The following is a 15,567-nucleotide window of genomic DNA, read 5'->3' on the forward strand; positions in this document are numbered from 1 at the left end:
TTTCTTAATTAATACTACTCCACTATTTATCCATTCTGTCTCAGTTATCTCTTTGATTGGCAAATGTTAGTGGACAAATAACAGAACATTAACTCAGTATCAACCTAGACAAAACTATATCCACTTTTATGTCTTTCTCTTACCAAACAAATCTGCTAGATGATTCCAAAACATAGTATAACCTGCAAATGTCAACATCTCCATTCTCCACACAGCTTGTTTATATATGCACAACCACAACTCAAAACCTCATTCATCACACACACATACAGCTTAACTATATCAAACTCGTAGTAATACCTTTTTTCCTATTTATAGCAAAAAAGACATGATGGAAACACTGGATTCCTCAGCATTTGTATTTTTAGCAGGTACGGTGCTGGCGATTTACGCAAGCCACTGGCTGTACAGATGGAGGAACCCTAAATGCAGAAATGGCGTGCTCCCTCCCGGCTCAATGGGGCTCCCTCTGATCGGAGAGACGATCCAGCTGGTCCTCCCCAGCGCGTCCCTGGACCTCCCTCCATTCATCAAGACCAGAATGAAAAAATACGGCCCCATCTTCAAAACCAACGTGGCGGGGAGGCCCGTCATCGTCACCGCCGACGCCGAGTTCAACCATTTCCTCCTCCGCCAGGACGGCAAGCTAGCCGACACGTGGTCCATGGACACCTTCGCGGAGGTCTTCGACCAGGCCTCCCAGTCTTCTAGGAAGTACACCAGGAACTTGGCTCTCAACCACTTCGGAGTCGAGGCGCTCAAGGGGACCCTCCTCCCTCAAATGGAGGCCATGGCTACCAGAGTCCTCTCCACCTGGGCCACCCACGATTCTGTTGAACTCAAAACTCAAGCCGTAACGGTAAATATTCTCCACCAACTAACTTAACTGAAAACTCAATCATTTCTTTAATTAATTTGTTGATCAACAGATGTCCATTGACTTTGCCGCCGCCCAAATCTTCAGCGGGGACGCGCCGTCCAAGATAAGCGACATGTTTAGGGATCTGGTTGAAGGGCTGATGTCGTTCCCTGTCAACATTCCCGGCACTGCGCATCACAAATGTCTGCAGATTCACAAGAAAGTGAGGGAGATGATGAGGGACGTGGTGACAAAGAGGCTGGCGGAGGCGGAGAGGCGGCACGGGCGCCGCGATCTCCTGGACCACATCATTGAAGACAAGAGCACCGAGGCCTTCATAAACGACGACTTCATAGTTCAGCTCATGTTCGGCCTCCTCTTCGTCACTTCGGACTCCGTCTCCACCACCTTGGCTTTAGCATTCAAGCTTCTCGCTGATCACCACTTAGTTCTCCACGAATTGACTGTATGTCAGAATATTTATATAATTTATTTCATATCTCCAAATTAATCTGATATATTTTGCTTTTCATCAGGCCGAGCATGAGGCCATCTTGAAGAAGAGGGATAACTCAGACCACATTGGTGGCCTCACGTGGGACGAGTACAAATCAATGACATTCACACTTCAGGTACGTAGTTTTTCTCTTCTTACCAAACATACTAAGCAACTGTGTCATTTCTAACCACCAAAATTTGGTAGGTGATCAATGAGGTTTTGAGGTTGGGGAATATAGCTCCAGGATTCTTTCGTCGCGCTCTCAAAGATATCCCAGTAAATGGTAATAGTCATCTCATAAACTATATATTTTCAAAAATACTTATATCAATAGAGTAGTGATGCTCATATGTCATGGAACCAATAATAGGATACATAATTCCACAAGGATGGGTGATCATGATTGCTACGGCTGGCCTACATCTAAACCCCAACCAATTTGAAGATCCACTCAAGTTCAATCCATGGAGATGGAAGGTTCAGATTCTTCTGTCAAAAAAGAAATTTCAAGATTCTGTTTTTTGTTTTTTTCTTTTCCCTCAAAGGGTTTTGAACTCCATTGCAGGAGATCCAACCGAGCGTTGTGGCTAAATGTTTCATGCCATTTGGTTCTGGTATGAAGCAGTGTGCTGGTGCAGAATACAGCAAAGTTCTTATTGCAACTTTTCTGCATGTTTTGGTCACAAAATACAGGTATTTAACTCAATACTCAATCAACAAAAAGGAAGTACGTATGTTTTCAACGCAGAAAAATTGTTTAAGATTGATGAGAAAAAGCATGGTTTCTGATCATGAATCAACTTTTGTTTTTTCTTAGATGGGAATTGGTTAAGGGAGGGAAGATTGTACGGTCTCCGATCATCAGATTCCCAGATGGATTTCACTACAATATCTCAGAGAAACAAAACAGAAGCGATTAGGGTGTGTCACTAGCTAAAATAATTGTATGTATGTTTGATCAAACAAAAATTTTAAGTTGTTGTGCTGTCTGTTTAATGTTTGTGAGTTTATGTAATGAGGAGCTCCATATCTTGTACTCTCTTTGTCCATCAAAAGTATGACATTTTTGGTGGATACATATTTTAATAAAATGATTGGTGATTTTCATGTAATTGAGAAAAAGATCCCACTATTATAGAGGTGTTCACAGTTTCGGTTCCGATTGGAACCAGACCGGAATTGTCGGTTCCACAGTTCAAAAAATTGGAATTGAAACTGGATCATGAAAGAAGTTAGACAGTTATGATTCGAACTGTCAACCATCTGTTCCGAACCGCTCCAAACTGTAGGAACCATTTTTTTTAGTGTTGGCTTCAAATTCATAAATGTACACAATGTTAATCTTTTTATTTAGATGGTAAATGATTGAGTTTTGGTATGTATTAGATTAGGTGTTGAATGAGGATTAAGTTTAGTACTCCATAAATTATATGTGAGGATAAGAATTTGAGATAGATAAAAATGAAGGATAGAAGAAATGCCACATAGAATTGTGGATTCTCATGCCACATCTAATTTATACTCCTACCATTTACACCCTAAATAAAATGGTCAATATCTATTCTCACATCTAATTTATACTAAATCTTAATTATTTACAACTTAAATAAAATGGTCAATATTGTATATATTTCATAAATTTCAAGTCAACACTCCAAAATATAGTAAAAAAAAAAAGTCGGATGGTTCCGATTCGAATGAAGGGGGTTACGATTCTGGTTCCATAATCGTTGACTGCGGTTTTGGTTCTGCGCCGGTTCAATGGTTCCTGTTTTGGATTAACACCCCTACACTATTGTATGAAATAAATGATTGATATTAAGTTAAATGTGGGCTAATGATGATATTTTTTTGTAAATAAAGAGTATTTGTAATGATAAAATATAAAGAAAAGATGTGGAACTATATCCTAAAAAGAAAATGTCATATTTTTTATCAACGCTAGAAATGGCAAAATTAAGTACCATAATTTTCGTGGGAGGGAGTAATAAGTGATTTGTATGTTGGCATTTCTGCAGAGCTTCCCTGTTGGGAATTTTCCAAAATAAATGTTTAACTCATTTGTTAAATTTTGTGTGTTTGAATTGCAGGCATTCTTTTTACTTCTTATGTGAAGTAATATAACTGATATATCATTTAAACCGTATTTGAGCAAACAAGTTTAAGTCTGAAGACGAGGTTCTCAAATTAATAAGGTGGAATGCTATGTTCCGTTGGATAATAATTAAAAAGATGAGGCTCTCAAAATAAACCACCGGCGTGGATTATCAATACTTTTATACTAATGAAATGAAACATGATACTATAAATGAAATGAAACATGATACTATAATTAAGTAGTTAGCATACAGAATTGATTGCATTGTATACAATATAGGAAAAATTCGATACAATAAAAAAGTAACACTTTGTAGCATACAGAAATGTATGTCACAAAATGCAGAAATGTAATGGAGAAAGAAAGAAAAAGAATAGGAGAGAAAAAAGAGATTGTTCTTTCATTGTACTATTTTTTATTTTGTTTTTACTAGAGAGTGGGAGAAAAAAAAGGGGTTCACCGTCTATATTCAGGAATTAGTATTATTTAGTTATAGTTAGTGTAATTCTTATTTCTCAATGTGTTATGAAATTAACGTGGGAAAGAAATTCATTGAGGAAGATAAAAATTAAATGCGGGAAAAAAAAAGTTGGAAGCTTTAAAAATTAAAATAATGAAAATCGTTCACGATGGGACTCGAACCCACAATCTCCCGCTCCGGAGGCGAGCGCCTTATCCATTAGGCCACGCGAACCAGATGACTTCTAAGCTGCAGTATATAATTATATTGAAAATGATGCATCAGTCATCTCTGCCAAAACCCACCCACAAAAACCCTAACCAGATATCTCCTGATCCATTGATTGCTGTTGTCCGCTTGAATCAATGGCCTTGTCGATAATCCACTGCCCCCAAACCCCTAAATTTCTGCCCAATGGTCGTTTTCTCAAATCCCGTGCGCTTCCGCTTCGCCCTACATTTCTTAGGTGATCATTTTTTTTTTTTATAATTTTTCATTGTTCTTATGACTGCAGCTTTATCGTCTTTTCAATATGAAATGTTTGGCGTTTTGATTCTTCAGGTTTTCCACATTTCAGCCACGTAGCAGCAGAAGATTTATTTGCGCGGCATTTTCTGCCGCCGGAAGTTCTGGTTCAAACAGCGATGTGAACCCATATGAGGTCAATTGTAGTTTTAATTTTCTAAAATTTTACCGTTCCTCCTCAAAGTGATTTTCGCTACCAAATGTAAGAAATATGGCTTGCGCCTCGGTAGAAGCTATGGCTTTGCAAATAATTAACTTCACCAATTTTTGTAGGTTCTTGGTGTAAACCCTCTTGAGGGATTTGACATGGTCAAGGCAGCTTACTCGAAAAAGCGCAAGGATGCCGAGAAGAGAGGTGATGAAGCTGCTGCAGCTCAAGTATGACTAATTACGGTCTAGTTTGAATATTGGGTTTGTGTGCTTCTCTTCAAAGCATTGTATCTTGCTGAGGTTTGGTAATTATAGCTGTTTTTATGTGCTTTTCGTAGTTGGAAAAGGCGTATGACAAAATCATGATGTCTCAGTTGAAGAAACGGAAGCATGGTGAAACATTTGGTTCGTTTAAGGTTTGTCAAGGTTTTTTGTGAAATGTTTCATCAGTGCATTGAATGTATTTAGGTTAAAAGATTAATAGCTTCATTACTGCTATGGTCAAGAACTTGTGGTTATATTTTCTAATATCTGGAAGAAATGCAAAATAAATGACAAGGAACTGCTAAAGTAATGAATTTTGCCCTTCCATTGGATTGAAAATGTGAACTAATCCAAGAAGATCGAGAACATTACAGATTACACATCTTAAAGTTTAACAATATTACATTGATAATAACTGGCATTTGTTTTCATTTCTTAATTTAATCTTCTCCCATTCAACATTCTTTCTAATAGCTTTTGACTGCCACAGCATCGGGGTTTCTTCCATTCAACATTCTTTCTAATAGCTTTTGACTGCCACAACAATGAAGTTTCTTTTCATTCTTGTACTTCTTGTAGATCTGTTTCTCCTCTCCTGTTGTATAATCATTTACTTCAGCCTCTTGGTAGTTTATGAATTGCTCAGTTGCTGAAGGCTGAGTCAAAATAGATTATCCTCTCCTTTTTTTTCAACTCTTCATTAAAAGAATCAGACTTTATCCATTTGGAAAGAGTGATTCTTTGTTTTTTAGCTGAGTCATTAACTTACACAACAAATGTGCTTCAAGTGTGCCTGGTTACAATAAGATAATCTTTTCATCACCATATTTGTTTTTGTGGTGGTAGATGTTTGTACTTCTATATCATAATAATTTATTTTTATTACCACAAGAATAGTCCCTCACTAAATTTATCGGTCCTATGAAAATGCATCTGCATGAAATCGTCATTCTTCTGTTTATTTGACTCAGGTTTCAAAAGATATAAAGTATGCTGATAAGCTGCCAGTTGTTCCATGGGGACCAAGGTATGTATTTCTATTAATTGCCAGTGAGTACTTATGGAAATTAATGCTGCCATGAAGTTAGCTCTTTTGATGTTGCTATATCTTCATTATCCTGATAGGCATAGCTATTCTAATGACCTATCACCTATGTAGCACTAATCAAATTTCAGTTATTTGAACTTCATATCAGTCCACATGTTTATAAAAGATGCATAAAACTTGTCTAGAGATTTGTATGGCTTGTCTATGTGCGTTTCATGCCATTGATTGAATCAGTTTTCTGCTACTTTCGATATCCTTGTCTGGATTAGATGTTTTCTCTGAATTTCTTGACTGCTGTTTCTTTTTAGCCCTTTGTGAATTACTTTTATTTGGGATTTTTTTCTGCCTCTGGGTGAAGATTATGCGATACATTTTTCAGGTTTACCAAATCTGAGACCAAAGATATTCAAATCAACATGGCAATTTCAGCTCTCTTTGTAAGTAGCAAATTTGTTTCAATTCACCTTTTCCCTTAGTACTATTTGTTACGATATCCCACATCAATTCCACATGAAAGTGTGCAATGGTATATAAGAGGGGGTCAACCCGTTACCTCTGACCATGATTTTGGGTTAAGTTAGGGCTCCCTAACTTATATGCTTAACACTGTCATTGTTTGTTGGGGCAGTATTCAGGCAGGTTGATGAGAAATAGTTGGTCATCACTTTTAGAAAGTGGATTTAAGTCTAAATAAATCCTAACATGCTTAAGATACCACTTGAAGCCCTGCTCCATATATGAAGATGTGAGCTCAATAATGTATAGCTCAAAATCATAAAGTGATGGGATCCTATTGTCAGCATAAGCGCATTAATATGAAGCAACTGAGTCCCGTTCATTTGTTTATAACTTGTCTACGAGATTGCCATCTAAGCCTGTAGAGATATTGATTCCTGGGCAAAGAAGAATATTGCTGCTTTATAAGATCCTTTTAACACTGCCTTTCAGATTATAGCTTGTCTACAAGATTGCCATCTAAGCCTGTAGAGATATTGGCTCCTTGGCAAAGAAGAATATAGTTGCTTTATAGTTCCGTTAACAGTTAACACTGTCTTTAGGATTTTCATTGCGTCGAATTGATAAAAACCTAAAGTGTCAAGTGCTGCACTCCTGTGCAATATAAGGTCATTACTCTCAAGTATATGAAATGTCATTGTATTTCTTTCATTTGAAAAGTGTGAATAACATAGATCATGCCTTGCTCATTCTGCAGACAGCTTGGATATTTATCATGCGAAATGCTGAATACAAACCTTTGCAATTTTTGGCATTTGTTTTTGTCTATCGGATATTTGAGAAGTTAAAAGCAAGTGAACCTTCTGCATCTCCAACATTTAGCGTAAGTTATGATGAGAAATTGGTGATTCTTTTCAATTTTTATTGGCTTTTTCTTCAAGAAATATTCTATTTTTCTAACTGTAAATGTTAGTATTAGTTTCAATAATTGATCTCTCTACACTTATTTTTACTGCAGGAAGAAGGTGAGGATGAAGGGCGGATGTTGAGAATGGGTAAAAGGCTTCTCCGATCTCTTTCACTGGTTTTCGGCTGTTTAGCTTTTGCCTCTCTGGTAAGTGGAATGATCCAAGTTCTGATCATGTATTATGTGGTGTTTAAGTGGGTTGCTGAAAGTCTTGACGTCTTCTCATGCGAGTTTCTCCATGGCGACATTAATCTTGTTCAGTTTCATAGTTTTGTTCTTATCGGTAAAATTTCAATTGTCTTCATGTGGTGTAGTTTACTGTATAACATCTCTATTATAAACATGCAGGGCTACACTGGTGTTCTAAACGTGATCGAATATGCAGCTGGCTTTGTACCTGTTTTCTTGTACAACAACCAGGTAATAGCCACTCCCATGTTATCATGATGAGTGTATTTGTGATTGAATTTCTTTGCACTTCTTAAAATGTTGTGATATTTAATGAGTTAGAGTGACACTTAGTCCCATGTTTTAAAACGCACTATATCAGAAGCATCTTCAATTCGTTGTGGATTTGCTATTCTGAACTGGAAAGTGGCTTTACAGAGCAGTCGACCTATAGATCATATGCATGCAAGAAATTTGGCATTCGACTGATCCAGTAAATTTAAACTTATCATTGATTGCAGATCAGGATTAAGTTTTGTACCAATACATTTGGGAAATGTTTTCAGCTAGATTTATGTCAAGGCAATTTGTTTTTAGCTAATAAAGGTATACTTTATGTAAAACAACATCTAATCTTTTAGCAAGTAACAATTCTTGATATAAATTACAGTATTCTGATAATCTAATTGGCAAGTAGTAACCAATAAGATGCTCTATTGTAGATAATTCCATTATTAAATTATAAAAACAATAATTATTAATTAAAAAAAAAAAAAAACCTGCCATACTGTGATGTTCTATATTAAGTCTTACTTGCGGAAACTTCTTTTTGGTGCTTCCTGGTTGATAATTCCCATCTCAAACAGATCGGTGTTCCAGATTTTTTAGCGAGTGTTTACCTTAGATGAAAGTTGGTGAATTTCTCTGTACTGAGATTTTAGTTCAAAGACAATATAATGGACTGCTTTGGTCATAATGTCTGATTAATGTGCTTAAAATGTCCACCATTAACATACTTTTGCTCGAGCCCAGCTAATCCATTAAATAGAACTAACACTATTCAGCATTTTCTAGAAAACTTAATAGATTAACTGAATATATCTATATAGTAACACTAAATACAATTAGCATCCATCTCACCTTGCAAGTCTTGCATGGTGACTCTTCATTAGATCATTTGCTCTGGCCTTTATCTGTTTACTTCCCATTTTATGTCATGCCGGCTTACAATAATGTGAAGGCACAATGAGGCTGATATTATCTTATGATTTTTCTTAGATATAGTCTGAACCTGAGTACATACTTGGAGCTAATGCATTAAGCATTCTGTTAGGATAGTCATGATTTAATCTCTGATCTTTGCTGTAGTGATTGTGAGAGTTTCCAATTGTGTCCTGAGATAATTACAGTGTAGGATTCTTTTTTCTACTCTTTAGATGATAACTAATGCTTGTACTCAGAAAATTACAATCACCGGTTTATGGTCATTCAGGAATTGCTCGTGACTGCATCATCAGCGCTCATGCTCTACATCCTAGCTTCCTACTACCGGTGAGCTTCCACTCTTTCCGGATTGGCGGTTGATGGATTTGCTTCCATTGGCATTCACTAGGGCAGCAAATTCTGTGGTAGGTGAAGATCAAATGTTATTAGTGCCAAGCAATTGAGGAAAGCAACAGATTTCAGTTTTCTGTATAGGATTTTAAATTTTGGAACTAGAGTGATGTTTTTTTTGGCCATAAATCCTAGAGAAAATCAAGTTAAAATAGACATGTTCAGAGACAATATAGGAAATGATAATAACTGAATTAAGCTCTTTTTTGTCCTCTCTCAAACAACGATTGCTATTTGTAGTCTGAAATTCCAAAGTAAGTAATACTTCAATCATGTACTATTTCATAATGCATCTGCGCACGTCATAGCATTGGACCTGCATTCAGTGATATGATTTATAAACTTTTTGACTTGTTTTTTGTTGTATCGTAGCTTTGTTGGAGAATTTGCTGTCAAAATTGACCCCAAAAAATTAAAGATCCATCTAGATTCTTCAAATGGGAGTCTTCTGTGACATAAAGTTGGAACTTCTTATTCTCTCTAAAAGTATCTTCGTGATCCATCTAGATTCTTCAAATGGGAGTCTTTTGTGACATAAAGTTGGAACTTCTTATTCTCTCTAAAAGTATCTTCGTGATATGTATTACTCTCTCCGTCCACAAATGATTATGCATTTATTATTATTTTTGTCCATTCATAAAGATTAAATGTTTTCATTTTTTAGAAACCGCTATTATATTCTAAACCTCATTCACACTCAATATTTACAAATACTCACCCTTTATTTTTACAATTTAGTGGGTCTAATACTATCCTTTGTGGACCTTTTAACATTAAAATCACATCTTTCAACTATTTTATTAAAATTCGTATCTTCCACTCAACCACACACTGTTTGTGGGCGGAGGAGTATTAATGTATTACTCTCTCCGTCCCATTAAAACTTATCATCTTTCTATTTTAGTTTGTCCCACTAAAAGTGGTTCATTTTCAAAATAAAGCATTACTCCCTCCGTCCATAAAAAATGAGGCACATTCTTTGGGCACAGGTTTTAATAAAATGAGTGGTTAGTGGAGAAATGGTCCTACCATTATATGAAATGAGTGGTTGAGATTGAATTAAAAAGTGTTTGTAAGAATAAAATATAAGGAAAAGTGGTGGGCCCATGTACTAAAAGGGAAATTGCCCTATTTTTTGTGAACGTCAAATATAGTAGTTATGCTTCATTTTTCGTGGACAGAGGGAGTATTTGGGCTTAATTAAGCCCATTAAGTTAAGTCTTAATCATCCCTTAATATAACATATATGTCCTATTGAGGAACTAACCTTAGTCGCACTTCATTTCATTTTTCTCTCTTTTCTTTCCCCTCACTGCGGCAACGCTCGTCCTTCACGCTGTCGTCGTCGTTTCCAGATTTAGGGGAAAGCTTGAAGGTTGGGATTGATGGTGGTCGAAAATCGAAAGAGTCGTTAGTTATAGCACGACAGTGACAAGGAGTCGTCGTTGTCGCCAGAAATCAAGGAGTGTGAAGGATAATTTTGGGGCTAGGGTTCTAGTGGTGGTGGCGCTCGTCGCTGTTGGTGTGTGTTTGTTCTAGTTTGGGCAAGAGAGAGAGAGAGAGAGAATAGGGAGAATTTGAGGGCTGGAATCAGCGGCGATGGCAGACTTCACCGTGCGTTCCCCGAAAATCTAGACCTAGGGTCGCAATTTGGGTGTTTGGTTTTGGGGGCCTAGGACTCCTGTTGGCGATGGCCCTGTTTTGTTTCATGAATTACACTCGTTGGCAGAGTTTCAATGTTTCATAGTTTGTTTCAATGTTTCATGTTTTAGAGTTTCCCCATCTTTGTTGGCAGATTTGTTAATTAAGCAATTAAGATCAAAAGTCATTTAATAACATGTCACATTCAATTAGAATATAATAATCAATTTGTTAATCTCTGTACCCAAAAGAAAATAATTTACTTTTATTCTGATAGAGGGAGTATAACAAAATTGCTTTGAATATTATGCGTTGGTACTTAATTTCTATTTCTTTTCTTCAATATTTGTTGGAAAATAGAAGAAATATCCTAACCTTGTTTGATGATCCCAAAACCCTTAGACTTTTGCTTCTAGACTGGACTCTTTTCAAACTCAAGTGTTAGAGTTCATTTTCTAGTTAGACTGAAACGGCAAACTTTGAAGACTGAAGACTGATGAAGACCTGACTGAAGAACTTGGACTGAAGTACTGACCAACTGAAGCTCACCTGAAGTTATTGCAACAATAAATGAAGGACTAGTACTGGAATGAGGAAGCAATCTTTAGTCGAAACATTCTCTGAAGACTTGTTTAAGGATCAGAAGAATACAACGGACTGAAGCTACAAAAAGACGGACTGAAGATGCATTAAAGTACATATCACTTAGACGAATAAAGACAAATGATATCTTCTGGTACACGCCACATTAAATGCAAAGGACAGTGCATTAAATGCTGGGATATGGCAAATCGTCCTTCACCGAGTAGAGTTACTTCATCTGTGTTACTTTACACTGTAACACCATCTCCCCATGCCTGAAGACCTTACCCATTTCGGCGAAAATGGAGATAGAGGACGAAGACCCTGAGCACAGATCAAATCAAGCGTCAACAGCAGTATTTGAAGAAGGATCTCCTCCAACGGATCTATTCTTCATCCTCCGCCTATAAATAGAGCTCAAGGAACAACCTTCAACCTCACCGATTCAAAGACTTATGCTGAAGCTCTGCTAAAATATTGAGTCAGCTACTTACTTAGCAATCAAACTTGAATCGAAGAAGAGAGTAAACCTTGTTGTAAAAATCAGTTGACCTGATTTATAAACACTCTCTTAGAAGTGTCTAGGCAATCATATTCATACATTCTTAGCCTAGTTCTTGATTACTTGAGAGCATGTTCTCGGTAATCCTAGTTGGAAGATTTTTAAACCCCTTTTCAACCGAGCGAAAAGAGCGTTTGAGTGTTAGAGTTCTAGATGGTTGTCTAAATTCAAAGAGTTCTCAGCTCCCGCAAGCAAGACGAGTGAAGTCTTAGCGTATCTGCGAGATTGAGAAAAGAGACGAGAAATCCAACCCAGCTTGTTGGTACTGAAACAGTTGTTTCAATTGATAGGTTTGTTGTGCACCCGTAAGCACAAGCGCAATCGATTGTCAGTGTGATCTACTGACCGTGGACGTAGGAAAGGATTTTTCCGAACCACGTCAAAAATCTGTGTCATTTACTGCTTTCAGTATTTTTATTCTATCTGTGCACAAAACTTATACACTGAAACTGTTAATTTGAAAAGGGAAACCTTAAAATTGACAATTTGATTCACTAAAGGCTATTTCCTTAATATCGTTTCCGCGCACCAAGTGTTATCAGTCTAACTGACAAACCTTTGAATAGTCAGTAAGATTTATAACACTTACTCTGATTTTCAACTGATTAGACTGAAGCCTGAACTGAACTATCAGTTTGTCGACTTGTTCTTCATACTGAAGTTATCCACTGAAACAATTTCAGTATCAGTTTACACTTTGTTTCAATTGATCTTGTTTCTCACTGATCACAACACTCTACTGACTTTAGTCATCGAAAAAAGTTTTATTTTAAAATAGCCTACTGATGTATTCCCCATACATCAGTTCAGTGACCCTCCGAGACCCAACAATATTGCAATATCATGTTATCAACAAGTATAGCTCGATCCGGTCATTGTAGCTAGGATATCAATTCTAACACATATATGCATGAAATACTGTCTTGCGAAGTTGTAATTGACTAGCCAACGCATCTGATTATTTGAGGGTTTTTTTTTTCCTTTTCTTTTAAAGGTCATACATATGCAATAATTTGTAAATCAAAGAAGAAATAAATTGAATGACGAGCCACCAAATGGATTTTCAATAATATATAAGTTGGCTAATTTGATTTCATTTGATCTAATTGGTGGGCTGGAATTCTCCAAGAGTCGTGGCAGCCTCATCATCTTACGTCTTGATGGAGTAGAATTTAGATACTCATCCAGATTTGCTATCCCCTTTCCGTCATCACATCAAATCTTGACCGTCGATATACACACCTTTTGTGGGTCGCATTTGACAAGCATAACTAATCAATTTTGTCATCTTTATTTATTTATTTATGTCCTAATGGGACATTTACGTAATTTGTCCATTTAAACAGAGAGGTAGTATCAATTATTTACATTAGAACGTCTATCCGTGCGATGCACGACGAACATCGAAATTAAAAGATATATTTAAATAAATAAATATAATATACTCCACATCAATTACTCAATAAAATACTGAATTTGAAAATGTAAATTTTTAACTTTGTATAAAGTGTAATAATAATTATAGTAATTGAATAAATTTTAAAATTATTGAATAATGAAAATTATTATTATTATTATTATTATTATTATTATTATTATTATTATTATTATTATTATTACTATTACTACTACGCATCATGATAAATAAATAAATATTATTTCCATAAACATGAATAAAAAGTTATAAAATTTTAATGAAGAGAGAGAATATAAAATATTTTAAATTTTCATAATTTATTTGTTTTAAATTTATTTTTGATGATTTTTATATTATATTAAATTTAAGATGCATATTAAATATTTTTTTATAAATCAAATTCAACCATATTTAGAAAAAGAATTAAAATATTAAAAAATTTGAAGGCATAAGTGAGAAAAAAGAGAGAGGAAAACAATGAATTGAAAAAACTCCTCTTTTATTTTTGATGATTATATAGATTTGCTTATAAGTGACTTATTAGTCCGTGAAGTGATAAAATCATGACTATAAATTAATGAGTTAAGATTTTATTGTCATCTTCTAAATTGATATGCGCTCGTAAATAATGACCACATGTATCTTAATATCAAATTTATATATAGTAATATAAAAGAAAAGTTTTTTACCTTCAAATTTTCTCTCTTCTTTCAATTTTTTTCCAGCAAAAGCACTATTATTAAACGACCTTTTAAGTGGGACGAAAGTCGTTTTATTTGATCATCATATGTGTCCAGCGCGTCATCTTCGATAACCACGTCAAATTAAAATTGAAAAAATCAATGATCCGAACAAAATTAGAAAGAAAAAAAAAGAGGAATTATGTATTCCAAGGGGGAAAAAGTTCAATTGCGCGCAATTCTCAAATTCTTGAATATATTTTGGATTTACAGACAATTAACCATTTCATTTCGTCGGTTGTTGCGTCGGATATGTCCAATGTGTCATTTTTTTATGGTCACGTCAAATTAGAATTGGGGAAAGTCGATGACCGAAATTCGAAAAAAATGAAAAATCATGTATTCTAAGGAGAAAAAAATTCGAGTACAATTTTCAAATTTCTTAAAATGTTTTGAATTTATTGGCAATTATCTTTTTTATTTATTTTTAATAATGATATCGTTTTCTACTAATAATATTTTAACACAAAAAAGAGGAATGCGCTTATACTTTGAAAAATGAAATGTAAATAATAAAAAAAGAAATAAATGAAAAAAATAAAATAAAAAGTTCTTTTTTTTTTTACTTTAAAAAATAGAAAGAGTTAAAACACGTCTGAAGTCTAAAGATTAAAAAATAAATCAGTAACATTAGTTATTTATATTTTGAAACTTTAAATGAATATAATTTATTTATTTTAAATTTTAACTTTTGCGTATCATGTCTCAAATTAAAAATCTTTTCGATTTTTTTTTTGTAAGATGCATATTGCACAGTTTATTCATAATAAAGTTACACAAAATAATAATAAAAAAATGTTTCGAACAAAAAAATAGAAAAAAAAAAAAAGAACTTGAAAAGTTATACACTTCACAATGGGTTTTTCATAAAAATAGTAACCATCCGTAAAATATGTTTTAACTCGTATTTCAAATAATAGACATCAATCAGTAATTTATAATATCACCCCTACTTTTTAAAAGAGTTACTCACGTTTTACTTGTTTACTAGCATTTGCACCCCGTGCAATGCACGGGAAATATTTTTATATTTCTAAATTTATATAAAATTGATAACAACTCAATATCACATTTATACATATAATTAAAAAAATTAACTTTAACTAATTAAATATATTTTATTGAATATTGAAAAAAAAAAGAATCCACAATAATAAAAAAAATTGATATTATGTAAATAAAAAAATAAGTTAAAAAATTAAAAATTTAAACAATTAAAAAATTATTAAAAAAAAATGAGAGGAGAGATAATTTTTAAAAATTTTAATTTTTAAATAAATATAAATTTTATATTATAAATAAAATATATCAAATTAAAGTTCTTATCACAATCTTTAATTTAATATGCATATTAAATATTTTATAATTAAATGAATTTCAAAAATTTTGAAAGGAACAAACAAAGAAATAAAAAGATAAAGAAAAAGAAAATAAAACCCTTTTTATAGATTCTAGAACTGTAAATAAACGTTTGTTAGAAATGTGAGTTAGTTGACTTAAATATTTTATTTTAAATT

General features: G+C 34.3%; 2 protein-coding genes and 1 non-coding gene across 4 annotated transcripts; 2 read left to right on the forward strand and 1 right to left on the reverse strand.

Annotated features, from left to right (window-relative positions):
• Positions 1-251: 251 nt before the first annotated feature.
• On the forward strand, positions 252-2,465 carry LOC130997427 (cucurbitadienol 11-hydroxylase-like). Its single transcript, XM_057922742.1, has 7 exons — positions 252-859; positions 930-1,325; positions 1,396-1,491; positions 1,563-1,641; positions 1,729-1,835; positions 1,924-2,051; positions 2,176-2,465. Exons 1-7 carry the CDS (start codon positions 329-331, stop codon positions 2,276-2,278), a joined length of 1,440 nt encoding a protein of 479 aa, XP_057778725.1. The 5' UTR covers positions 252-328; the 3' UTR covers positions 2,279-2,465.
• Positions 2,466-4,077: 1,612 nt separating this feature from the next.
• Positions 4,078-4,150, reverse strand: TRNAR-CCG (transfer RNA arginine (anticodon CCG)). The gene has a single exon. It is a non-coding gene; the product is annotated as a tRNA-Arg (tRNA).
• A 60-nt stretch (positions 4,151-4,210) lies between these two features.
• LOC130997435 (protein CHLOROPLAST J-LIKE DOMAIN 1, chloroplastic) lies at positions 4,211-9,396 on the forward strand. Of its 2 annotated transcripts, XM_057922760.1 has the most exons (10): positions 4,211-4,382; positions 4,478-4,577; positions 4,715-4,819; positions 4,930-5,007; positions 5,827-5,882; positions 6,283-6,340; positions 7,117-7,242; positions 7,378-7,473; positions 7,675-7,746; positions 8,987-9,396. In XM_057922760.1, the coding sequence occupies exons 1-10, from the start codon at positions 4,282-4,284 to the stop codon at positions 9,047-9,049; spliced, it is 855 nt and encodes a 284-aa protein (XP_057778743.1). In that variant the 5' UTR covers positions 4,211-4,281; the 3' UTR covers positions 9,050-9,396. The 2 variants fall into 2 exon arrangements, with proteins under 2 accessions (XP_057778743.1, XP_057778742.1); XM_057922759.1 differs by having other exon boundaries at positions 4,214-4,382; positions 7,378-9,396.
• The last annotated feature ends 6,171 nt before the right edge of the window (positions 9,397-15,567 follow it).

Source organism: Salvia miltiorrhiza, chromosome 8 (genome assembly GCF_028751815.1).
Source record: "Salvia miltiorrhiza cultivar Shanhuang (shh) chromosome 8, IMPLAD_Smil_shh, whole genome shotgun sequence".
NCBI lineage: Eukaryota > Viridiplantae > Streptophyta > Magnoliopsida > Lamiales > Lamiaceae > Salvia > Salvia miltiorrhiza.

Bases quoted from the DNA above. Each gene is read 5' to 3' on its own strand.
- LOC130997435 (XM_057922759.1), top strand. From the start codon at position 4,282: ATGGCCTTGTCGATAATCCACTGCCCCCAAACCCCTAAATTTCTGCCC. The intron at 5,008-5,826 runs GTTTGTCAAGGT...TATTTGACTCAG, and splicing joins AAACATTTGGTTCGTTTAAG to GTTTCAAAAGATATAAAGTA. The intron at 6,341-7,116 runs GTAAGTAGCAAA...CTCATTCTGCAG, and splicing joins TGGCAATTTCAGCTCTCTTT to ACAGCTTGGATATTTATCAT.
- LOC130997427 (XM_057922742.1), top strand. From the start codon at position 329: ATGATGGAAACACTGGATTCCTCAGCATTTGTATTTTTAGCAGGTACG. The intron at 1,836-1,923 runs GTTCAGATTCTT...ACTCCATTGCAG, and splicing joins TCAATCCATGGAGATGGAAG to GAGATCCAACCGAGCGTTGT. The intron at 2,052-2,175 runs GTATTTAACTCA...GTTTTTTCTTAG, and splicing joins GTTTTGGTCACAAAATACAG to ATGGGAATTGGTTAAGGGAG.